General features: G+C 38.2%; 2 protein-coding genes across 2 annotated transcripts; one reads left to right on the top strand and one right to left on the bottom strand.

Annotated features, from left to right (window-relative positions):
- Positions 1-25: 25 nt before the first annotated feature.
- On the bottom strand, positions 26-15,452 carry gpatch1 (G patch domain containing 1). The gene is made up of 19 exons (XM_036584284.1): positions 15,362-15,452; positions 14,879-15,013; positions 14,675-14,760; positions 13,963-14,123; positions 13,592-13,689; positions 13,155-13,207; positions 11,953-12,195; positions 10,943-11,093; positions 10,204-10,283; positions 9,458-9,662; positions 7,788-8,186; positions 5,131-5,309; positions 4,566-4,693; positions 3,764-4,055; positions 3,058-3,340; positions 2,502-2,600; positions 1,947-2,056; positions 1,681-1,826; positions 26-252 (listed from the first exon to the last, which is right to left on the bottom strand). The coding sequence occupies exons 1-19, from the start codon at positions 15,429-15,431 to the stop codon at positions 225-227; spliced, it is 2,946 nt and encodes a 981-aa protein (XP_036440177.1). The 5' UTR covers positions 15,432-15,452; the 3' UTR covers positions 26-224.
- A 1,336-nt stretch (positions 15,453-16,788) lies between these two features.
- Positions 16,789-25,573, top strand: cln6a (CLN6 transmembrane ER protein a). Its single transcript, XM_036584501.1, has 7 exons — positions 16,789-16,968; positions 18,667-18,784; positions 19,087-19,185; positions 20,087-20,275; positions 22,618-22,673; positions 22,906-23,025; positions 23,845-25,573. Exons 1-7 carry the CDS (start codon positions 16,922-16,924, stop codon positions 24,110-24,112), a joined length of 897 nt encoding a protein of 298 aa, XP_036440394.1. The 5' UTR covers positions 16,789-16,921; the 3' UTR covers positions 24,113-25,573.
- Positions 25,574-26,111: the final 538 nt, after the last annotated feature.

The raw sequence follows: 26,111 nt of genomic DNA, 5'->3' as shown, positions 1-26,111 counted from the left end.
AAATGAACAAGCAGAAGAAAAAAAATTAAAAAGAGAGGTTTTATTAAAAGTAACTTTATTTTGAAGTCATGTACAAGTTTAGAAGGCATTTTCTTTATTTTGCAAAACTTCACAGTCAGACAAAACAGTCATTTACAGATATCATCCTCGTAATTTTGCTTCATAATGACGTCCTCATGGAGGACAAGTAATGCCTCTCTAACTAAGTCTTTAGATGCTCACGATCACTTCTTGCCACGGAGGTTTTTTAACCTGAGAGAGAGAGAGAGAGAGAGAGAGAGAGAGAGAGAGAGAGAGAGAGAGAGAGAGAGAGAGAGAGAGAGAGAGAGAGAGAGAGAGAGAGAGAGAGAGAGAGAGAGAGAGAGAGAGAGAGAGAGAGCTTAAGTTTCAAAGCAAGTATTACATTACTTGGAATGAAGAGAATTAAAATAAATAAAATCAGCAATGGCTCTGTCTGTTGTAGCCATGTCAAATGACATGTTTACTTGCATCCTGCAGCAGTGCCGCAGTGGTCTAAGAGTGAGATTTTCCATTTTACAGACTAGGAAACCCCCTCCTGATGATGTATTTTGAAGGTGTAAGTAACATTTGAAAAACTACAGCTGCTTTGTGGTGGATTTTTGAGCATGGACTGGTTTTACTTTTTTTTTTTTAATGCAGAAGGAAGCCAGGTTACTGGGAGGAATCTGAATATCTTATTGCAACCATATAACTGCACTATATGAAATGACTTGTCAGATGAGCATGACAAGCTGCCTGGCTATTTAGATATCGCTGTTGTTGGAACAAAACCTCATCTCTAAAATGAGGACTTTACAGGAGAAGGAAAAAACATACTCTACTCACAAGAAAATGTGTTCCCTCACAAATGCTTTGCATTCCTCACAAAAAAATTGCATTCCCTCGCAAAAAATATGCTTGTCAGACAGCAAGCAAACGTAGGACCAGATGTGCCCAATGACACTGCCTACATTAGAGCTTTTGTTTTTAGCATAGCTAACGTTAAAAGCTGTTTTCCCAGCTTCGCCAGTCTATGCTGAGTTTATTCAGCACTGTCGAGGACACTCGATCTCAGTTTCAGTTTGCACTCCCTAATATCATAATCATGTTTGATTTTGAGAAGCGACACTATGTCTTTATATTTCAATCCAAGATCAACGTGAATTCAGTGAGCTGCTCCATCTCTGAGCTTCAGCAAAGCACAGCTTTTGCAAGCGATTGCAAAACGTTTGCATCGTAATGCAAAACATTTGCGAAGGAACGCATTTTATTTGCGAGGGAATGCAAAACATTTGCGATTGCCTTTATTAACTTACAATTAACTTTTTTTTAACCACAGCCCCTTAGGGGCTCCGTAGAAAAACAACAATAATGGAGATACAAGGTTTTGTTCCAACAGCAGCGTATTATAGTGGGAGAACACAGATGATCAAAAACATAAAAACACTATAAAATTGTGAATAAAGCTGTTGAGGCTGAGGAATATAATGCTACACTACAGAATACTGCATGAGTACTCTAGTTTTAGGCCTGAATTCCCCTTTAAATAATTCAAATAATGAACACAGCACATATGTAATCACATAAACCCACTCGATGACGTTCAGTAAATTATAACACACAAATGACTAAATGACTGGAAATGAAACAGACTGAGGATAATAAGGTAGAACTACTGACCTCTGTAGCAGGTCTTCCGTGGATACTGCTCCCAACTCATCATCACTCTCAGAGTCAGTGTCATCTGAGCTAGTGTCCGTCTCCTCCGCTTTCTTTTTCTTCTTCTGCTTTCCTTTATGCTTGTGCTTCTTACTCTTCTTCTTACGCTGAGAAAGTGGAAATGAAAGAAAGTCAGAGAGATAGAATGTGATAAACAAAATTCCATCCATGTTACCATGGTAACAAAGGTCTCCTTCCCAAGGCCTTAGCATGTGTGCTGATAGTACCTTTTTCTCTTTACGGTGTTTATGTTCTTTCTTGACTTTATGCTTGTCTTTGCTTTGCTTTTTCGGCTTCTCCTCCTGCGCTAGTGATGATGATGATGAGAATACTTGCCCTGATAGGAAAGACAGGGACAGATGTAAAGCCTTAATCCTTCCGCACTGATCGTAAAGCAAAGTAAACAACACAATATTTGATCAGGAGGAATGGGACAAAGCTTCATTAATTCCTGGTAGCACAAACAACAGTTGGAGGGGTTTAAGCTAAGGCTATGTTCAAACAGCTAAATAAAGTGTTAAGCAACCCATAAGCTTTCCTTGCTTTGGCAATTTTTTGATTGATTTAATTATTGTTTATTCAACCTCTAACTTTCATACAAATTTGCGGAGATTACTCTTGGAAGGGTGCTACTTGTCTCCATCTGAACTTCTCATCTTTTCTACGACTATTTGACTTTTTCAGGCAAATGCAAGGAAAAGTAATAAGCAAAGAAACATTTATTTGACTATTGGAATGCCGCCTAGCTTAGGTGTCGGTGCTGGGACAGGGAAGTGACCAACCAGGAGGGGGTAGTCTGGGTCCGAACTCCTCACTGTCAATGGCTCCAGTCCGTACAGATGCGTCGTTCTGCTCTCCTTCCTCTGTAAGAGGTTTAGGTTCTGGAAAGTGTAAATAAACTTAAATGCACATATACCAGTTTAAAGGAATTCTTCAGCATTTTCCTATCTAATCTAATCTGTTGCGTCGGTACCATACGCTGAATTACCATTAACAATCACTTCAACATATTTACCAGTATTTAGGTAAGAACAGAAAACCTGCTGACTCCAAATAGAAGCTGAGTTGAATTAAACTTAATAACAGCTTTGGTAAGACATTCTCTCATGTTGGTCTTATCCTAAGCCCTGTATTTTCAAAGTTTTGTAGTTTACAATTCAGATTATAAGAGTCACATATTTTTTCACAGAATGCAGCAACTGCCAGTGGCTTCTATTAGAGTTTGAGCAAGCGGGTTTCTTATTCTTAAAGATTATGGTGAAAACTGCAGGAGTGTTCTTTTAATTTCAAAATGATAAAAAGGAAGTTTGTAATTTCCCTCCCTCTAATGGCAACTACCTGTCGCAGTACTCGGACTTGATGTGGGAGGAGCCTGAGATGAAACAGGTGAGCCAACAGTCTCAACAGTTGTGACGACTGGTATGTGTGTCTGGGGCTCCACCGCCTGGTCCTCATCATCACCACTCTCTTCCTCAGATGAAGAGGAGCTCTTCTCATCAGAAGAGCTGGCGAAGATGGCCTTAAATAGGTCCATTGGAGGTCTAACCTCTTCCTCTTCTGCCTCCTCCTCATCTTCAGTCTTCTTTGCTGTCTGCTCAGTCACAGGCTCAGCTGTTTTAGGCTACATAAGAGATATTTTAATAAATATGCAAAATAAGTACCTAATATGTGAGGATATGAATGCAGCCATCCTGCTATACCTTGATGAACCAACGTTCATGCACAGTCCATAAAGAATTAGTTGAGCAATAGCTCATTATGGCTTTCTTTGAAAAGGTTTACGATATGTGCCACAGGCCCTGAGTTGTATGGCAGGGCATTTCATACTAGCTATATTAGTGTGACATGACCAGATTAGGAAACTGAGCGATGAGCAATAAAAAGTATTTTTTAATTTGCTATTAGAAAATCAAATAAAGAATCACAGTTCACTCAGGCCTAAATAATTACTTGATTAAGATGTGTTACAACAGGAAAAACCAAATCTGTACAATGCATAGCGGCTCTAGATCTGGAATTATGATTTGCTAATCTATAAATATACCTCAGCAGTGATGAAGACTGCAGGGGTTATAGCAGTGCTTGGCTGGTCTTGCTGTGCTGCGGTCACTTCACTACGGGCCTCACTGATGAATCTGCTGAGTGGGTCTTTAACCTGTGATTCCTGGCCAGCTACATCCCACCTAGAGCGCTTGCCGGAGGCCGCAGACGAGGGCGCCGGGGCGGGAGCAACAGATGCGGAGCTGGAGGAAGGGGCAGTCCCGTCTATTACAGACAGGAAGTTGAACACGGAGAACTTATCCCGCTTCACTTTGGGCAGGCCCACCATACTTGAGCTGCCATTTATAAACACAAAGAGTGAAGAAAGGCATTTTTATCAGTGTAATTCACACTCTACATACACAGTCCCTAAAAAGTATGCTGACATTCTACCGTCCTCTCAAATTTTCAGAGTAACTTATGCAAGGAAAAATACCTGCAAAAGTTTCTGTAAAGATAAAACAGTTATTTACTTGAGAATATTTTTTGCAGTGCTCAGCTTGTTCAACAAAGTGTCTTCCTTAGTATGAAGAAAAAGTTTTGTCTAAATAATGTTTTTCTTTGCCAAAGTATTTCTAAAAGCACTAGCAAATTTTCAGCCCAAAAACAGTTTAAACAGTAGAAAGGTGTGAGTGCTGTAAGTGCCGACATCACAACAAGGGAATAAAACGTGCGATTTGGCATTATTAAGGCAAATAAATTTTAAGTGTTTCCTTCAGTTAAACTGGTAAGAGTGTGTGTGTGTGTGTGTGTGTGTGTGTGTGTGTGTGTGTGTGTGTGTGTGTGTGTGTGTGTGGCTGTCTCACCCTGGGTAAGGATCAGGGACATTAAATCTCTTGCACAGCAGTTTATCAGGATGCCACTCAAAGGTGTCTCTGGTGAGTTTCCCAAACATCTTCATCTTCACTGCTGCCTGCTTATCATCCACATCATTCTGAGAGTGCACACACATATGCAGAATACATAGTATCAGACCACCATCTACTGGACAGCATGTATAAAAAGAGAAGTTCAAACAAGTGAAAAATCTGCATGGCAAAAAGTCATCAATAAAAAATGTTACTTGCCAGATGATTTGACAATGTAGTGTTGATATTTATTACTGCATCACACTACACCATAGGCTTTGAAATTAGGCATGCACAATGATATCAGAATAATATCAGCAGAAATTTGCTTGAAAAAGTACTCGCCTTGAACAGATATTTACATTTGACTGATCATTTGAAACCAATGCTTAATACATGTTTATTGTAGTCTGGAAGAGTAGAACACTGAGCCTGACACTGGGCTACTATGCTATCTACAATGTATTCATTTGACCACATGTGTAATCCAAAAGAAATAAATGTTATATTAATCCTTGCTGACCTCCTGATCTCGTGCCACTTCCACTTGATCTGTGTCATCCTCCTGTTTGCCACGAGTGAAGCGGGAGGACAGTAACGAGTTACTTGGCTTATAGAGCACAGCAGCTCGAATAAACTCATCCCTCTCTCTTCCTCTCTCCCACTCAGTCATCAGTGGGTCCAGACTCAACTCCAAAGCATCTGTACACATCACACACATGGACACACATGGACACACATGCATTATAATGGTTAGGCTCACTTTATACTTTACACAAAGTTAATAAACAAGAGTTAAAATTGTACATGAAATGCATTATTGACTTAATTTTGTTAATTTTGTTGTTCAGTCATTTATGTCATTTTTCCTATGCCTGTTCCACAATTCAAATGTTCTTTACCTGATACTGACCTAATGACCTAAAATAAACTGATTTTTTCCACAGCCAAACAAACCTATTTTGAGGAAAACACAAGTTACATATATACAAAATACAAGCTTGTATTCACAAAATTCTCAGAATTCCTTGAATTCGCAAAAAAGCAAAGTAAAAATCATCTTTTCATATTCAGTATTTTAGCATGTCCTTGCCGTAACACTCCTAACTAATGTTTAGTATTTTTCAGGCCTTATCTTACAGCACCTTATCTCAAGTTAGGAAATCTTAACCTAACCGATTGAAATCGACAATCAATTGTCATGTCTGTTACCTAACAACAGACCATAAGCGCACAGCTGAAACGTAAACACGTTAATCACAATAATATAGTTAGCTTGCTAGCCAGACAGCTAACCTAGCTACCGTTACTGGTGATAAAAAGATCAAACAAAACCAAAGCGCCTTAAACTTATGATGTTATGAATATTATGACAGCGCTTCTTGCTGTTTAACAGAGCGTCACCGCTCTCCATTAGCTAACTTTATCAGTTTTCCAAACGCTTTAGCCGACCGGATGGACTCGACACGTTCAGTTCTGTTTCCTCATTATTCCCCGACATCCCTGTATTATTTATGTTGTTTATTTAGTGGCGATGGTGTTTAGATGTTGTGAAGAAAAACTCCGCCGATACTGAGTTGCTAGCAAAAGATTTATTACATAGTAAAACAGCATCATATCAAGCACTATAGAGCACCTGAGAGAGGATCCGTGCCAATTCTAAATGTCCTCCCCCGAACAGACTGACCAACAGCATATATATATGGTTCTTGTTGTTGAAACAGGAGACAGAGCATATGGTTCTTTTTAAAATGATCTCATCTATTTGGACCTAAGAGAAGAAGGGAGAAAGTAAGAGGCCCCCTTCCTCTGGACCTTTAAATTAAGGGGCTATGGACCCAGAGGCCCCCCTCGTTCACATTCCTATCCCCTGCACAAACAGAGCACACAGGGAACTCCTAGATACTTGGAACTTCAGACATCAGCTTATACTCAATGTTAAGAGTGTTTTTACCTTCTTCTATCAAAAGGTTCCTTTCAAAATACACTTCATTTATCTGAGTTTTCATCAACATTAACACACGAAGGTAATAAAATGGGACGGTGGAGATCGTGTCTGCAGTGTCTGGGACTTTTAAAATGCTGTTAGAAAAAAAAAACCTCATCAGTCAAAGAACCGTTAACATCATTACTCTAGTTGTAGTGAACTATGCTGCCTGTCACTGCATTAAACCATAGAAACAGACGGTTAAAACAGACGTTAAGACACCTCCGGGGTTAGGACAGTTAGCTAGGGCAGAATTTAGGAAATCTTGTCTAGTTAGGATGTTTCAGTGATACTGTTTTCCTATCTGGAGTTAGGATAAGATTATGAACTTAAGAACTGTTATTCTGAGATTGCTTCTGTCCTAAATTCAGTCCTAACTTAAGTGAACTTAAGTCATGGTCACTAAACAGATAACATTTCAGAGTTAAGAAGTTTCTGTAATACAGCCCCCGATCACTGATGAAGGATTAGAATGACTAACGCGTGAAGTCATATGCAAAAGTTTGAACACTCCAGTCAAATTACGTTTTGTTGATTGTCAAAGTGAAAATAAGTTAATAGATCCTTTACAGAGAACACGCTTAAAATTAAATATGCATCGTTCTGCAATTTTTAGTGCACGATTTCTATTTATTTGCTGAATTTAACATATTGTTAAAAATAAAACTATGTAAAATGTATATAAATGTAAATAAAAAAAATAGGTAAACTTTTGCACATTTGCACAGGCTTTTCCTTATGTTAAATTCAGCAAATGAATAGAATTGTGTTCTTTCTAGAGGATTTGTACTTATTTTCACTTAGAAAATCGACAAAACGTAATTTGACCAGGGGCACTCAAACCTTTGTATAAGACTGTACTGTGCATGAAAAATATAAGTTAGAATATCTAACAGTACAGCTACCAACAAGATAGGTGTGCCAATGAACACTGTTTAGAAATTAACGTGCCTCTACCACGTTGGTGTCACTGCTTTCGTAAGAATGATCAGTGAAAGATTCTATCAGTGACAAACAGAGTACATTCATAAACTGTGCAGCAACAGATGGGCTTCAATCAGTAAACATACAAAGTGCTCACTGGGTGCAAGTAAAAGAAACTTGGTAGACGTGATGGGTCTAATAAGCCCAATGTTTACACTTGAAAAGAGCCTGAAAATCTAAAGATGCATTTCCTTGTGATTATTCCATACCTTTATCCCCCTGCTTCAGTCGGTTGATGTAGAGATCATAACGGGCCTGTTTGGCAGGATTCTTCTCAAATGGCCTGAAAGTCTGGCCGCTGTGAGCTGTGGGGCTGGACCAAGCACTAAGGGCCAGCTGGGCAGTTGCCCGGGACTGGATCTGCGCCTCTCCCTGGGTAGCAGAAGGCTGAAGCTGGGCGTGAGGGTCAGACTGAGGGGCATTAGAGGTGGACTGGAAGCGGCTTGACAGGGCCTGCAGGGCGGAGGCTTTGGCTGCAGCCACAACAGAAGCACGACCCTCTGCAGAGGACATGTCCCCCTGCACTCTCTTCTCTTCTGCAGCTTTACGGATCCCACTCAGCCTCTGTCTGTCCTTACTATCCAACAGCTCAAACACAGAACTGGGGCCTGCAGAACACGTCATGAAATCTCAAATCGGTCACACTTTATTTGGATAGTACACTTTAGACACTTTGTAGGTACTTAACTTCCATTCCACCAATTATCTATTAAATTCAACTTCATTTTCTTTAATACTAAACCCAGCCCAAACCCAAACCCTAACCTTAGCATCAGCCTAAAACCTAAACCTCACCCTGGTCCTAATCCGAATCCAAATCCTACCCCTAATCCTAATACTGTACTTTGTCAAGAATTAGAACATCTGAATTTAACCAAGAAGGGCTACACTGTGCTATCCAAATAAAGTGAGACATTCAAATCTGATTTGAATAGAATATTTCAGCATGATCAGAATTATTCTTACAAATACAAGAAATAAACAAACTGGAGGAACTTTTCAAACAGTAGTGGAACAGACAAAAAGCAATACTTTTATAATGTTTACACTTGAAAAGAGCCTGAAAATTTGAGCACAAATGAAAGCACACAGTGTTATAACTGCTTATAACTGATTAACATTTCAAAACTGATACGATTAAAGCACCATGCCTGATTGATCCAATGATGTGTGGATAGATTTCTGCTCTCCCACACATGTAAAATTAATGAACATTACAGAACCCTGCTTAAACTACTAAATGTCTATTCTCAGATGGGTTGTATGCTCATTAAAGGTTTCATTTATTGACCAAATAATTTTGTCAGATATTTTTAAAATATTCTATTATGTACAAAAGTGTGCATGGCTTGTGAATCCTGCAATATACATGTAAATATTTTTTGTCAATCTTTTTTTAATAATACGTTTTAAGGTTTAATTCTATTAAAGGGAATTCAATCAGTTTTTCAAAAAGTTCTGCATAATTTTATGGTTAAAATACAAACAAAGTAACTTTGACTGGTTTGATGTTGAAATGCTCTGTTCTTGGATAACTTACTCAGAATTGTTAAGATAAGTGGTGATCAAAACCAGACACTCAAGAGTTTGATGCCTCTAAAAACTACCTTAAGGGAGGCTATAAAATGAAATATAAAGATATAATATGAAATGGTTCAGAATATGTTGTCTAATGCCTGAGACATTAATTTATGATAGTTCTGAGAAAAAATCGTTTCCAAAGAAATCATTATCAATATTAAATATTAAACTATACAATTAAAAACATGTAGAGATTCACAGGAGGTTTTGAATAAAAAAAAAATGAAATGGCTATATTTGCGCAGTAGACACTGCGCACCACCATTGTAAAGGAAATGACAGTAAATAGCATCTGTACCCTGTAGGGATGTTTCTCCCAGCATCTCTCTTCTCTGTGCAGAGTCCAGCAGGTGGCGGCCCTGCTGTGGTGCATCCTGGGATAGGTGTCCACGTGAGGCCTGCAATGCCTGCGCTACCAGTGGGCTGACGGAGGAGGTGTCCACCACTGGACGGAAATAATGCACTGGCCGGTAATCTCGTGGAAGGTCCGGTGGAGGAAACACCTAATCAGAGATGATTTCTACATTATTACAGGATTTCTACATTAATTCATGTTTGTTTTAAAGGGCACTTATCATGGAAAACCAAATTTTCCTCACTTTTTAAGATAAGAATATAATGTAGTGTTTAACCATTATTAGGTTTTCTAAAAATTAGCCCATTTCCATATCTATTCAGCTTATTGTCCTGCCCATTCACACTGAAGTAATAAGCACCGTTCAAACCCAGACTGCCTTTTGAATGAGGCAAAATACAAGGCATTTAAATAAGCCATTTAGAGCATTTACATATTTCAGTCTTAATAGCACAGTAACAAAATCAGCCTGTTTAACTCTAAGAGATAAAGAGAAGTTGGAAATGGGTCATTTAAAATAAATTATGACCGTTTTTGGTACAGAAAACCCACACTAATGTCATTTGTTGAGAAAAGAAAATACAAGAAAAAAGTATGGACCCTTTAAATAAGTCAATTTAAAGATAAGGGCTCTTTAAATAAGTCAAAAACATATTATTAATTGATTTTGCATAAATCAAGAAACATACAGTTTTGACTTCTGTGCTTTGGGAACCCAGAGTGAAACCTTCCAGAATCTTCCCCACATACGCAGCATCTCTTTTTGAGTCTGTATAAAAGACAAAATGTTTCCACCATCAAACATTGTTAAAAGACATCACAGCATCATTATTTTTATGTCTTTGCTCTAGATGAGAAAAGCAATAAGAAACAGAGTGGAGGAGACTTTTCATGACTGAACAGACACCTGTTTGACTATAGCTACACAAGACTGGTCACATTGTTAGAAACACCTACTTTGTAGAGCCCAGCAGAATGAACCTACAAAGTAGGTATTTCTAACAATGAGACCAGTCTTGTGTAGCTACAGTCAAACATTTGTCAGTTTAGTCATGAAAAATCTCCTCCACTCTGTTTCTTATTGCACTCTTGGCTGTGTATTTTTAAATGATGGGCCACTCTCAACTTAGCAGTGCCACTGCAATGCTGAAGACAATCCACCACTCAAATAATATCTGGTCAACAGAGGATATGTGGTCAGAAAATGACCGATGCTGGATAGTGATGGTGACTGACAAATTGTGCATGACAATAGATGGGCCATAGTTGAATTATACAGCTCTATAGTGGGCCTAGAGGTTGATGGACCTCATGTGGCCAGTGAGTGCAAGTACAATGTAGACGTTTCTAATAAAATGGATGGTAAGTGTATACATCTGTATGACTACAGATACCATGGATAACTTGGATGTAAAAAGAAAGACTGACCATTCTTCTTCCTCCTGTACTGCTGAGGAGCAGTCCATCCATACAGGCCATCTCCTGGCTCCTCCCCTCCTAGTACAGTGTCATAGTTGGACAAGACATCTCTGTGGTAGATATCATCATCCTCCTCCTCCATCGCTCCCACTCCAAATGCCTGTACGCACACAATGACAATGGGAGAGGGACACTTCACACGCTTGACTACTGTCTGAGTTTACAAGTTAGTTCATGGTGTTAGGACACACTCTAGCTCAGATGGTGTCCACCTGCCTCTCACTGTCTGAGGTGTCTTTGGTATGCCTAGTTAAGGGGAAGACTAAATCTTAGGTCCTAACTTGTCAATGTGAAGGTGGGCCACTGGAAATTAGGGCTCAACAATATTGGCAAAAAGTCTTATTGCAATATCTAATATCAAGGTAATGATCAACAAATGATGTATTGTGCAGCTCTACTGGCCATTATTGGAATCATGGCAATCAAGTGTTTTTCTTCACATCATCTAAATTGTGCTCAGCAACATATAGGGCTTCTTTTTTGGTGTTGCCCCCATGCCATAAATGTTGTTTTCAAATAAACGATTAAATGACATCAGTCTAAAAGAAACCATGAGATTACAGTATATGGATGATTATCAGATGACAGCTTAAGCAGAGTTGTTGATTATTTTAGAGGGTAATACTAGGTAATGCCCGGACCTGGAACAATGACACGTTTGCTATCCATGGCTTACAGAAAGAAATATCACAACATTTAGTGTATTTCACTAATGTGGTTGACTGCTAAAGTTGGGAAAAACTGAACTCTTGATAGAAAGTTCTGTTGACTGCTGTGGTACGCTGCTGTTGCTGCTAGAAGTGGCTACATTTTATGGCCCCACTACGTTAAAAGCAATGGAATAACCAGTTTGCCTTGGTGCATCTATCATCATAATGTAGACACACCACAATATAATGACACAACCAATAACATCCAAGTTAAATAAACATCTCCTTCAAATGTTAAACAGACCGCACCTGTCCTGTGATTCCACTCTTACGTTGGTTCCCCGCCTTCCTGCCTCTAACCAGACTGCTCATCCTATCTGAGTCCAGGGTAAACAGGTTAATATGCCCCATCCCTGAACCACCACTCAGGGCTTGAAGAGGGTTCAGCCCTCTGTACCCCAGGCCATGGAGGTCATCTTTAGGGGTGAAATCCACTGGGATCACATCCTTGGGTGCGAAGGTCACATTCTCTGGAGCAAATTCGTCATCATTCTAGATAGGGAAAGCTGAAAGTTATTTCATGTAATATGGCTTTGTTATGAATACAACAATGGAATTCACTTCTACAGCACAGTTTAATAGAAACTTAGATAAACATAACATAATCTGTCTCAAAAATCAGCCATTTTCCAGGAAAAGTTTTTTTTTATATTAATTAGTGTTACTTGTTTGACTTTTTAGACAATGAAGTTGATATAAGGATGCTAATCGTTTGACCGATTAAAGGGGAATTCCACCAGTTTTTAAAAATGTCCGCATAATTCAATTGTTGAGATGTAAACAAAGTCTTTCAGAGTGGTTTGATGTGAAATGCTTAACTGTAGAGAAACCAATTTGGATTTCTTTACAGCAGAGGTCATAGGAACCAGGGGTTGCAATGTCAACAATGCAAATACAGGCATTTTATTTGCCATCCAAAATGAAGAGTAAACCTACTTGTGTCTACATGGCCTATTTTGCCTTAGAACCCACTACATGTACCCCTCCACCAGGCCAAAACCTGATCTCAAAACTATTGCAAAAACAATGTCTCAGGCATTAGCCATCATATTCAAAACCATTTCATGTAATAACTTTCTGTAAAGGGAGCTTTTAAGAGGCATTAAACTCTTTGGACGTCTGGTTCCTATCACAACTGCTGTGAACAATTCTGACTAATGACTTCTTCAGGACTTCTCTAGGACTACTTCACATCAAACCACTTTAAATGACCGTTTACATTTTAATCATTAATTACAGAGAAAATTTGAAAATAAATAAATAAATAAATAAATGGAATTCTCCTTAATATCAACACTGTGATTTGTTTTTAAGTAAAATTTCAGTTTTTTTAAAGGAAAAAACACATCAAATCACCATAACGTCATGATTTTGTTAACAATCAATCAAATGATCATCTGTTTATCAATTGCATTGTCTAAAATAACTTTTATTCAGAAGATCATACTCACCTCTGACTCCTCAGATCCACTGGGTGGGAAAGCACATCCATAAACTCTGGCATCTGTGATAACAAGGCAAATATAAAATAACTTATGACATGCATGTAAACATAAGGCCTATGTTATGACAGTTTCTTCCCACAGGCCATCAGGCTGCTGAACAGTCAGTAGTGCTAGTGTATCGGTCTATAGGCCTGTCACTGCATCTCTGAATCATCATCTCCATGGACAATCTACACCTTGCACATCTCATCAGACTGACTCTGATTTCTTTTTCTTTTTAGATATTTATATTTTTTTGTATTTATTATTAGTAATTCTATAAAGGTCTACGCACCTAAGATTTTCACTCACTTTCCACCTGTGTAAATGTGATGTGACAATAAACGTGATTTGATTTGATTTGACAGTAATACAAGCTTTGAAACAGAATGTATTAGACTGACCTGTGTCTTGTTTGCGTTGTCTTCTCTTCACCCTGGGTCCAATCCCTTGCCCATCCCTCCAACCCATTCTCCTAAGTAGCTGGACCCCTATAGACGACCTGCAATACACACAGCGCACAGCTCCAACGCAATACTGACTGTTCATTCAGACAATTTCTTATAGCATGTCAATCACACGTCAGAAAGAACAATCCTCCAGTGCATCATGGACAATTCAACATTTGTTCCAATCCATTGAGGCTATCAAAAGTATCTGTTAAGTTTTAGCGTTACATAATTAGACCTGATGCACTCACACTTGACACTAAGGATGCTCCTGACGTCCTTTATTAGCTACTGTGCTAGAATTAACTTCTGTGGTAGCTAAATACCTTGCAGGTGCGATCAGTTCTTCCAGTAGAGTGTCTCCTGGAATAGGGGCAGTGAGGGAACTAATAGCTTTGGCTTTATCCCGGATTTGATCTGGCCTTCCAGAAGCAAAGTCATCAGTGGTGGTGATCTCTCGCGGTGCAATCCCATGCTCACTGAAATCCTAGTGAAAAAGAGTGAAAAAAAGAGACAATCCAGAGCTAATTGTTAACCAAAATCTAATCTAAAGTTGGCTATATGAGTATAAGCCTGACAACCAAGACAAAAAGATTTCATGATGAATGAACCAACAGAAATGGTCAAAAATCACTTGGAATAAAATCTCTTGACATTAATTTAGATGAAAAGTAAAGAATGTTTTTGCCTTCTTCTGTAAAGTTGATAATATTTTTTTTGGAACAGCGATGATATATTAGTCTTGATGGCACGGGAGCAAAAACAGCCTGATTAAGGGATGAAGAGAGGTTGGAAAATTGTACCGTAAACTAAATTACAACTGTTTTTTGTTCATAAACTGACACAAAACTGGACCTTTAGGAAAATAAATTAAGAAATATGTAGGATATGGGCCCAAAGTTCAAAAGTTCTTCCCACCTTCAAGACACATAATCAAAAGGGAGGTTTTTTATTTTTTAAAAAATCAGCAGAGTTCCCCTTTAACTGTTCCAGTTTGGCCAGCGTGCCCCTTTAGGCTCACTAAGTCCTAGGACGTACCTCCTCATCCATGAAGTCTTCTGGTCTGACATTGTGCCTCTCTGCCTTCTGCTGTCGTGATGACACGAAAGTGGACGGTGTCCAGCCTGCAGAAGGCCAGTACAGTTTGAGAAATAAGGTCAAACAAGGAAGATCTCAAATTTTTACCAAACACAGCAATACAAACGAAACGTGCTCTTATTCTCAAGAGTGGCTCCTGCTAACCTTCCTTGGACCCCACAGTGTTGAAGTAGCCAGCAGAGAAGCCACCAGTGAAGGCTCCGTGAAACCTCTTGTACCGGCCTTTCTCATCTTTGACCGTCTGGTCCTGCACGGGAATCGGCTTTCTAATGGGCTCATCTGAACAAAGTGACAGAGTGAATAGAACAAACAAAATGTTATATAAGCACAGCTTTTCTGCTAATCACCAGATAAACAGTAAAGTTGGCTTCCTATTCGCCAGGTTCATGTTCATTTTTTCCCGTTCCACCTTAAATGGCGCAGCAGTAACATTCTGGCGACTGACTGAGGCGCTGGAATGCAACTGCGGCACCGTTTAAGGTGGAACGGGGAAAATTGAACCTGAAGCTGGCCTGGCGAATAAGGAACTGACTCCAGCTTCGTGGCTGAAAGGATTTCGCTACAGCTGCGCAAGTCAAAATCGCTTCTCTCATTCTGTTTCCTGAAATGTATAAAATATCACTCCACCTTCCTCCAGCGGCTCCAGAGGGGTTCCAACAGTCACGAAGTCCTCATCACTCTCTCCGTCGGACGCCATGTTTACATGCACTACGGTGGCCGAGCAGGTTCAGATACGGGCAAGAAGACTTTTATATAATAAAGAGTCTTAATGAATACAAATGCTTTTAGTTTTTTTTCTTTCATTCTTTTTTCTTAATTCTTGAGTATTTTAAATGGGCAAAAGAACATACTGTGAAGTGGTTAATTAAATTTAAGAATTCAATAAAAGAATGATTTTAGGGCCTTCGGCCTTTTTGGGCTTTTAAGGCTTATATTTTTTTAAAGATTTTGAAGGTGATTATTTTAAATTGGAATTCCACCGATTTTCTCTCTGAATCTGTCATTCAAAGTGTTTGATGTAAAATGGTGCATTGTAGAGAAACTTCTGGAGAAACAGTGGTGGTGATAGGAACCAGGGGTCACAATGAAATATAGCAAATTTATTTACTATTCAAAACAACCAGTGATCCTACACGTGTTTTCTGAGTCTTTATATGTAGGTTTGGAAATAGTTAAATAGGCGTTCGTAAAAAACTATTGTGCCTTAAAAAAATGTTTTAGGCTAAAAGGTTATTGCAGCTATTGTAAAACAATGTCTCCAGCATAAAGGAAGATATTCATAAACACTCCATGTAATAACTCTACCTTTTAGAGGAATTAAAGGCCCTGTATCCTACATATTTTTTATTCATTTTAGTTCACTTCTAAAATTTGTGTGGGTTTATGTACCAAAAACTGTCATAATTTATTTTTTACATGACCATTTCCAAAATCTCTTTATCTCTTAAAAACACAGGCTGTTTTTGATACTGTGTCTTTAAAACTAATAAATGCAAATGACATCTGTTCTAACTGGCTGTACTGGATTGTGCCTCATTCCAAAAGCTGTCTGGGGTGAAACATTTCTTTTAACATCAGAGAGAATGAGCACAGTTAAACTGCTCTAGACTAAATGTATGAATGTGACATCACAAAAACAAATCATTAAAAGGGCTGTTTGTACAGGCTTAGTTTGGTACATTTTAAAACTTTAGCAATGTTTTCAGAGTACACCAAATAAAAAAAAAATCAGTTTCAACGAAGTACATTTTTTCATTATATCAACACTTTAAACGCTTTGGACGCCTGGTTCCAGTCACTTCCACTGTGAACAATTCTGACTCTGTAAGTTTCTCTACAATGGAGCATTTCACACCATACCTCTCTGAATGTTTCATGCTTAGTCGTATACAGCATATTTAACATAATTAATTATGCAGAAGTTTGAAAAATCGCTGTATTTCCAGAGAGGACATTGGCTGAACCAAATAGGACTCAGGGAAGCCCCTCGGCTTCAACCAGGCTCCGGCGGAACTGCGATCAGCGGAGATGACGTTGTGAGGCGGGATCGCCGGGCGGAAGTAAGGAAGGTCGTTGTTTTGGAGCGACGTTGAATTTGAACTCCCAGCTGAAGCGGATGAGTGAGTCCGAGCAGCGAAACGATAAAGTACTGTCTGCCATTAACGACAACATTAACCACCACAAAAGATGCGTAAACGGCAGAAAGTGGAGACGACAGCGATGTCATATTTAAGGTTCGTCCTGTCGTTGTTCAGTTTAGCAGAAAGGAGAAGACGAATTCCCAGCTTCTTGATCGAATTTTCCCGTTCCACCTTAAATGGTGCCGCAGTTAGCGTTAGCTACATTCTGGTGCCCCAATCTCAGGCGCCAAAATGTAACTGCTGCACCATTTAAGGTGGAACGGGAAAAATTCAACCAAGAGGCTGACTTCAGCTTCGTAAGGGGAAGTGAAGTGAGCGGTTTGGTTCACAGGGAGCTCTTGTTTACACCAAAGTTTCTGAATAAGTGTCTCAACAAGCTCTTCTTACTCCTCTGACCTCTTTTTTGAGAGGTTGCTCACTGTAGACACAAGTTTAGCTTACTACTGTGTAGCGAACCCTTTAAGACTCTTTTATGTTTTCAAGTTTCATTAATGCTAAAATATTGAGATTTCAGTCCGTGGAAACACGTTACTGAAGAATTTGAGTCCGGCAGTGCAGAGGAGCTGTTTTCATGGATATAACGTTGCAAATATGCATGCAGACGGGTGACAAATGAAAGAAAACATAAATATGAATAAAGTAGTACAGAAACATGACGAGTTCAGTTCAAATGTTTCCAGGCATGTGTACTGCATGATACAATTAAACGTTTCCATCATCTGTGATATGTTTACAAGTGCGCATGAAAAATGGATCAAGATGGCAAGAGGAAAAGACTAAAGTGAACTTGAAAGAGGTTTCATTATCGAGGCACAAATTGCAGGAGCTTCAGTCACAAAGACTGTGGTGTCTAAGGTCACATCTCCATTTAGATCTATGGGAAAGACATCAGGAGGAAGGATTTTAGGAGCTGTGAAAAGCACACATTCATTGACTGTGACGGTCGTGCATTAGTGTGATATGAAAGGAAAAACGAGCAACTGTTTCTCAAGTAAAAATGTCAGTGGAGGCCGTGATCAGACTGTGTCAGCAATGAACAGTCCATCAACAACTACACATAGAGAGGCAAATTATAAACCCCTCATTTCAAAGACTTATACACATTTAATTAAGAGAGGGGTGTAAAAAAGTGTCAGATGAGTCATCCTTCATCATATCTTTGACATATTGGTGCGTCCAGTGGCTGGACTACGCTGTGAGGGGCTTTTTGCTAGTGTAGCTTAGACGCACTTAGAGAGAAGAAATTGATACGAAGTTATTCTAACTGACCTTTATCATATAATAAAAAAATTCTATCCTGATGGGAAAGGTCTCTTTCAAGACGTTAATGCCTCCATTCACAGGGCATGAGGGGTCACTGAATGTTTACATGAGTATGAAGATAATGTAGATCATATGCCATGGTCTTTACAGTCAAAAGATCTTAACTTACTTGAACACCTATGGGAGATTTTGGACCTATGGGAGATTTTGGACCTGCTAAACAGCACTTTCTGCCACCATCCTCAAAACACAAAAATCAAGGGAATATCTTTTAGAAGAATGGACTCCAGTACAGTTCCAGAGACCTATAGAATCTGTGCCAAGGTGGTGGACCAACACCTTAATGAGACTCTTTATTTTCCTTTAATTTGTCATCAGTCTGTAGGTAGCTAAATTGATACAGCTGCAAATGCTTCTCTGTCTAAGTATATCATATATGGAACACCTCACACTGGCCTGTGGTTCAGCTGGTGCACTGGTACATTGCTGTTAGTCATTTTGTGTTTTCCTCTTCTTCTCTTTCGACAGCTCCATTGGGAGAGAGAAAGCATCTGCTTCCACCCCTCAGTCCCAGTTCCATGTTGACCTTTGGTTCTATTTTACTGTGCAGAACTGGATACTGGACTTTGGGAGGCCTATTGTAATGGTGACTTAAAATACCGCAATGGATTTTTGAACGTTACTGCATTCTACTGCTGTTTATTTGTACTCAGGGACCTATTATATTGTCTATTAGCTCTCACTTCTTCTTTGGATGTGTTCAGTTTGCATGCAGAATTCAAAAATATATGTCTTAATAGAAGGACTTCTTAAGATTACAGTTTTATGGTACATATATATGGCAGTCAGAAAAAATACTTATATTAATACTTACTGAGAATATGAAACAAATAACTACACAATGGGGAGAAAGCCTGAACTAAATTCCTATTACTCTTTTTCTTATAGATTATACTTCCTCTGGAATGGTTCCCTCTGAACAAACCCAGTGCTGGAGATTACTTCCACATGGCCTACAATGTCATTACGCCGTTTCTGCTGCTCAAGGTGCACGCCGAACTTACTAATAACGCACCCACAATAAACAAGGCAGTTTAGTTTGGTTAGTTTAGGGCAGGGGTCTGCAACCCAAATTTTAAGAAGAGCCATTTTGTCCTTTCAAAAAAAATCAAACCACCTTGGGAGCCCCTTTTTATTACCATATTGGCTGTAAATATGTCTCAGCATGTGCCAGTGCACTAGTATAGGCTAAAAAATGTAATATGAATGAAAATGCATATTATATTTTTACTTCTTTGCTCTGCTTTAAGCTTTAGCTTAAGCTCAGCTTTAGCTGCTTTTCTCGCATCCCCAGCAGGAAACTTTTCCTCAAAAGTAGAATAGCTTCTTGTAAAATGTTTCTCAATTTTCAATTTTTTACGAGGCTGTAGTGAGTTTGTCATTGGTCAGCTTCTTGCTCGAATTTTCCTGTTCCACTTTAAATGGCTCCTGAGGTGCCAAAATTTTACTGCGGCACCATTTTAGGTGGAACGGAAAAATATTCATGGGAAGCTGACTTCATCTTTGCGACATTCTAGTGTTTGACAGTTTCTTGATGCAGATTAAACGTATCAGGAAACCAGCTGGAGTGCTTATAAATCCAAAGAATTCCATTCGTCTCCAAAATATCAATGTTCATCTTCAGTCTTTCTCTTTGCCTTGTCGTTAGCCACTAGCTAGGCAAGACTGTTGTTTGTGTTGCTATGTGACCAGCAGTCTGCGTGCTGGAAGACAGTTCAACCAGGCTGAATAAAATACTCCAAACATACAATATACTAGTAATTAAGCTTTATTAATGTTTTATACATTACTGTTATATCAGCCCTATACCAACACGGTCCTCCTTTGTGGTTTAATTAGTTTAAACAGCTGTGTTCTTGAATTGACCTGTGACTGCACACTGTTGCAGCTGATGGAGCGAAGCCCCACCACGCTGCCACGGTCAGCGGTATACCTCAGCATCATCACCTTCGTCATGGGAGCTAGCATCCACCTGGTGGGAGACTCCATCAACCACCGGCTCATCCTCAGTGGTTACCAGAACCACCTCTCCGTCCGAGAGAATCCCATCATAAAGGACCTGAAGCCTGCATCACTGGTAATTCATCAATTAAAGGATGGAAAGAAATAACTATCACTGAAGTTCTAAACAGCTGGTTTAGCTAAATTTTGGCACTTACCATTGTTTCCTCTTTGCCTTATTATTAACTGCATTAATAAAAAATCTTACATTCTATATTGTCAACGACATTGAGAAACTTGAGAAATTAATTGAAATCTGCTTTTAGAGTAGCTGGATGCGTCCATGTCCACATTCAGCATAGTAAAATATGTCAGCATGTGACAGCTTTCTGTGTGCTGCGTTGTTTTCTATCACTGTATAAAACAAGCACCATGCTGCCCTTATTAGATGCACGGCAATAGTAATGCAATTCAAAATAGGACCTGGATCACTAAGGGCTTAGTTTTGATTTAAAGTCATGTGTCAAAGTTAAGGCTGTGGCCAAGGTACGAGAGACCTTGCTAGTGCTGGTATACAAAGGCCCCTCTTTAGTACTCAGTCACATACATTTGAGACAGCCCTAGTAGGCTGGACAGACATGTCTCAGCTTCCTGATGTAAACAGTGTTACACATTTTAATCTTACATTTAAAAATATTACATTAAAAACTACATTTCATTAGAAACTTTGCAGCAGCATGTTGCCACTCACAGTCGTTTCTGTCTTTTTTCAAATGTGTTCTGCACATGAAGGATTGTGGGTGTGACTGTCTGGAAGAAACGCCAGGTTGCGTCCATTGAATTCACAGAAACAAACTGTGCTGTTCTCGGCCAAATTTGAAGGATCATACAAAATGCAGCAGTCTTAGATGATGTAACAGCCAGGAAATGCAGTCTGCCATGGCTGCATCCCTGACTTTGCGACATGGCTTGTGTTTCATGTGTTTAGCAGTTAAAATGGTTTGCTTGGTTCCACAAGCAAAATAAAAATCGATAAACTTTAGAGCACGGCAGCATTGAAATATCACAGTATTAAAGGAAGAGCATTGATTTAATGGCAGAAATAGTCCCTTTTTTTTAAAAAGGGCTAACTACATACGAGTGTCAAAGTGTCTTTTACCTCCATTTTCCTAAATTGGTTTATTGTTTTTTTTAATTAGATAAATAATAATTCACATTAATCAACACAAACTTGATTAGTTGAAGTTTCCATTGTTAGCCAACTGGCTAATTTTCAACTGAGGCCTGATATTATTAGCCTAGATGTAATAGACAATTTATACGCAAGGGAAAAGGAAAATAAAATTAATGAAGCATAGGATAGATAGTGACAGTTTAATTTCAAACAAGTATACAGATTGAATGTACCAACACCTGAAAACATAAAAACTTAAAATGAATGTGCACACTCCTGATTGCCAGTAAGCCATTCCTTTCAGGTGTGTATGAATATACTGTAAGTTTTATTGTTGCAAATGTATATTGGCAAAGTATTCCTTACATGTGCTGCTCTTACTGAAAAACCTGACTGACTAAATCAGATTTTCTGCTGTCTCCTCCTGAAACAGATCTAGTAACCCAGTTACCAGTTAGGGGTGGGCATAAAAAACCTTAAAAACAAGTAATTTGCAAAATGTATGATATTTTCACTGTTCATGAGGCTATATTTGGCAAGAATCTATAGTGGTGATAGGTCTTAGGTCTAGCACTTTCAAAGCATGTTTATGAACTACTGAAATAGATTTCAATGTTGTACTGGCTTATGCCCAACTAATCAGACAATAAGTCAAGTGAGGGAGAATCATTGTATTAAAATATAATTTTAAAGTTTCTGCTGTTAGACTGCTTCTTATATACTTAAAATTAGCTAGATTAAATTTTGTAATCTTTGTCATGGTTTTCTGTTGCCATTTCCACTCACCGCATTCTGCCTTGTGGGTGCTAACAGCTGGTGGACGTTTTGTTGTTTCTGTTATGCAAATTAATGAACTGTATTGAACATAACTAGGACATGTGATGTGCTGTGTGCTATTTCTTATTTGTCTTTTTTGTTACACAAAAGTTTACAGTAAGATTACAGCACAGATAATTTTCTTCTATAATAATCTTATAATTTTCAGATTGCATTAGTTGTTTACACAGGCTAAAAAGATGTCACTAGCAAGTTAGGAAGTACTTTAGGAAGTAACCTTAGAGCTCCATTGATTTCAGTTTTGGTTCCTGCTAGAACCATATAAATCAAACCTCTTCCCTCCAAATCTTTACTGTCGACAGTTATAAGAAATGATATCTACCCTTGTCTGATTGGCTAAATGCAGTGCAGAGGCTGAACTCATTGCCATAAAGTAGAAAACTTTTCTCTCCATTGAAATTAATAGGATGCTGCACGGCAAAGTATTAAGTGGACACGTCCTGATGAATCTTTGTTCTCACTTTCAGATTGACTCCTTTGAGCTCCTGTATTACTATGATGAGCACCTAGGTCATTCCATGTGGTAAGTAGAGCTATATCTCTCTCTGCATCCTCTCGCTAAGCCTACAACAACGTAGTATGGTTTTATATGTCCATTAGTAGAGTTTTTGTTTTATCTGCAAAAGGCATTGACTGTACAGTCTGTAATGGAAGCACCGCAGTTAAGAGTTGCTAGTGCACATAATACAAATCACAGTGAAATCACAAGAAATCACAGTGGCACATCTACAAACTGCATTCTTCCTCTGTTGCAGGTATATTCCATTCTTTCTCATCCTCTTCCTTTACTTCACTGGCTGCTTCACACAAGCCAAAGAGGAGAAGTTGCCACGGTCAGGTTGGCTGCTACTGGGCCCCAGTGCGATTTATTATTGGTCAGTAAATTAATGTACTCTGGACATTTTGTTTCCATGAGATACTATTACATTTGTTAATGTGACATATGAGAATGTGTCGCTAACATGCATGTAGAGGAAATTAATGTTCTCATGTTTTGCTTTTATCAGTTTTAGAAATCTGTTGTAAAGATCAGTGCGATATTAGAAATAGATCATTATCAGCAGAAAAAGCTAGATTGGATATTGGAAGGACAAAAGAGTGAATCTGATCCAATCCTATAACAAATCTGTCCTGAAATAGCAGTTTGAGTACTACAGTTAAAAAAACTTTAAGGCTCAGCTGTCTAAAAGAAAATAATAATAATATTTGCATTGTCATATCGGCCAGTGCTCAAGATTTCCGTGTCGGTAGTGGAAAACAAAAGTGGTGTTGTGCTATTTCTAGTGAATATTAAAAGTAATGATGCATAGAAAATACTGGGCCTAGAAAAAACAAAAACAAAATCGTACTATATGAAGTAATATTTTTGATTAACTACCAGCGTGAATAAATATTTTTTGCAAATTACAGAACACCTATCATGTTTTAAACACTTTTATTTAAAAAAAAATAAGTTGTCATTTTTCACAGTTTGTTTTACACCTGTTTAATCTTTAAAAAAATGAAACCAGTATAACTTTCTGAGTTATACTCAGTTTACTCTTTTGGCCGAAAAGCAAAAAAAAAAAATTAGTTTTTGTTAATTTTTCGCTGAGATGTTTTGTTGGCCAAGATTTCAGTGCATCCCTAATTTATAAAAACACCAGTACATTCTTCGTGTCCTTAAAGCATTAAAATGATTTGATTTGTTGCAGGTACCTGGTGACCGAGGGCCAGATTTTTGTTCTTTATGTCTTCACGTTCTTTGCCATGGCTGCCACAGTGATGCGGCAGAAGCGAATGGGCTACGTGTTGGACAGCAATGGCCGCTTTCTCCTCTATAACTTTATCATAACTCTGGGTTTGGTGGTTGTCTGGGTCATTTATCTGTGGAACGACAACGTCCTGCGCAAAAAATATCCTGGTATCATATATGTGCCAGAACCTTGGTCATACTACACATTACATATAAAACGCAGTTAGGATATTATGACAAACACTGTTACAAAGCAAAGAGAACAGAGGTCAGTTAAGGGTCCTTTCACTGCACTAAAATGTAGTCCATAGAAGAGTTCATCAAAGTTTGAGAGGTTACTGAAGCTTTCACTGCAAATGAGTTGGTAGTGTAGTAAACAAAAAGGTCATTTCAGGGCGAATAGTAATTAGATCTTAAAAGAATAATAAGTGGCATTCTTTGTGCTTTGCTGGTCAGTTGCACCGAGGTCTTGTGTAAATTTATCATAATACAATACGTCATGCACTATAATTACGGTGCCTATTATTATTATGTAATACATTCACAATTAATTAATTGTGCATGGAAAATTCTACTTATTGCTTCTTTTAGGCCCTAATCATTTAAGAAGCTTTACAAAGACTTTCCAGCAGTGATAACTTGGAGCTGATTTTGATAATAACATTTCTTTAATGGATTATTTTATGTTTTATTTAGTTATTGATGTGTGTAGGTTGAGAAGGTTGACATATAGGGATTTACCTATAATGACCTTTTATTTTGGGGCCACCATTTTTTTATTTTTTTATTTTTTTTTTTGAAAGTTGACTGGTAAATTTGTGTTTGTTGTTATCTGTGTTATCCTGTGGGATCACTTTTTCCTAGGGCCTGACCGATGGATCGCATATTTGAACATATGCGACCAAACCTACATTTAGCATGACAGTAACACACTATTACACACGCAAAAAATGATTAAGAAAACGAATGAAAAATGATGGTTAAGTAACAGAAACCAAAGCTGCATAGAACTCTGGGTAGCTCCACTCCCAGTTTCTGGTATTTATTTGAGGTTAAGAAGTATGGCAATTGAGAACTGACAATCATATCAGTCAATAAAGCACTGTTTGAATAAAAGTATTGGAGAATAAAATTAAAATCTAAAATATATGATGTATATATTATAATATTATATCAGACACTATTATTTGTTACTGGAATTTTTAGTCCCTTAAAAACAGCATCAGTATCAACCACAGTATTTTCATGTCAGTTGGGTCCCAATTTTTCCCCCTCAGTAGTGTTGTACATTCACTGTTCTGTCAGTTTTTTGCAATGTGTTATGTACTGTTGGAAAACGTGCACTGTACTGTAACTGTATTTTTTTTAATATGCTGCTCTTATTTTTGGAACATTTATAACTGAGATTGTTAGTCTAGGAACAGTTTTTCTGAAATATTTTGATAAATATGAGCAAGCATGTGTGCTGAATCACATTCAGCCCATATCATTTGTTTCTGTTCATGTACATGTGATCCAGATTCCAGATGTAGGTTAGGCCTAGTCTTTTCATAAAAAGGTTTTGACTGGAAAATTTAAGGCATGACTGGAAAACTAGGACTAAATATATGGAGAAATGGTTGTAATGTTTTGTATAAATAAATGTTTTTTGGTAATCGTCAAATAAAAATCTTAAGATTGCGTTGAAACCATTAATTGCTGCTATTTAAAACTGTATTGGTAGATACACGTTCTAACTTTGTCATGTGTTTCAGTTCCAAAAGAAAGAAAGCATGCTAGGGAACTCTACATACATACATGATTAAAGAAATCAAGCCAGACTTGGGCCAACGAGTCAATGAATGTTGTGGTCAAAACAAAAGGCAACTCACTTTTGTATCTGTCTTTTAAAAAGAAGAAACAGTCAAGAACCCACACCAGCAGGAGTTTATGAATTCACAACTTTTAAAACGAGGTAAAATACTTCCAAGTGTTGTCTTACCTGTACTATTTAATATGTAATTTGAAAGATTTCAAAATTTAATTTAGTTAATGGTTAAAAAGCATGAATATAGCATAATGCATCAGACTGTATGTCTTTAACATGAAAATGCTGTGCTATGTATGTTTAGATATCGCTCGGGCCTAGCGAAAAGTAGTCATTTTGTTATTAATGGTGGATATTTGTGAATGTGTGAAATCACAACTGGCCTGGTGGTTTGTAAAAAGGAAAAAGTGCAACAAAAT

This window comes from Colossoma macropomum, unplaced genomic scaffold, assembly GCF_904425465.1.
Source record: "Colossoma macropomum unplaced genomic scaffold, Colossoma_macropomum, whole genome shotgun sequence".
Taxonomy (NCBI): Eukaryota; Metazoa; Chordata; class Actinopteri; order Characiformes; family Serrasalmidae; genus Colossoma; species Colossoma macropomum.
Note: the sequence above shows the minus strand (reverse complement) of the source record. Positions and strands in the feature narration are given on the sequence as shown.

Excerpts from the sequence above, each read along its gene's own strand:
- gpatch1 (XM_036584284.1), bottom strand. The coding sequence starts at position 15,431 with ATGGCGTCCGACGGAGAGAGTGATGAGGACTTCGTGACTGTTGGAACC. Across the intron at positions 15,014-15,361 it reads TCTGGAGCCGCTGGAGGAAG|ATGAGCCCATTAGAAAGCCG; the intron begins GTGGAGTGATAT and ends CACTTTGTTCAG. Across the intron at positions 5,310-7,787 it reads ACTGAAGCAGGGGGATAAAG|ATGCTTTGGAGTTGAGTCTG; the intron begins GTATGGAATAAT and ends TGATGTGTACAG.
- cln6a (XM_036584501.1), top strand. The coding sequence starts at position 16,922 with ATGCGTAAACGGCAGAAAGTGGAGACGACAGCGATGTCATATTTAAG. Across the intron at positions 19,186-20,086 it reads CGCCGTTTCTGCTGCTCAAG|CTGATGGAGCGAAGCCCCAC; the intron begins GTGCACGCCGAA and ends ACACTGTTGCAG. Across the intron at positions 20,276-22,617 it reads ACCTGAAGCCTGCATCACTG|ATTGACTCCTTTGAGCTCCT; the intron begins GTAATTCATCAA and ends TCTCACTTTCAG.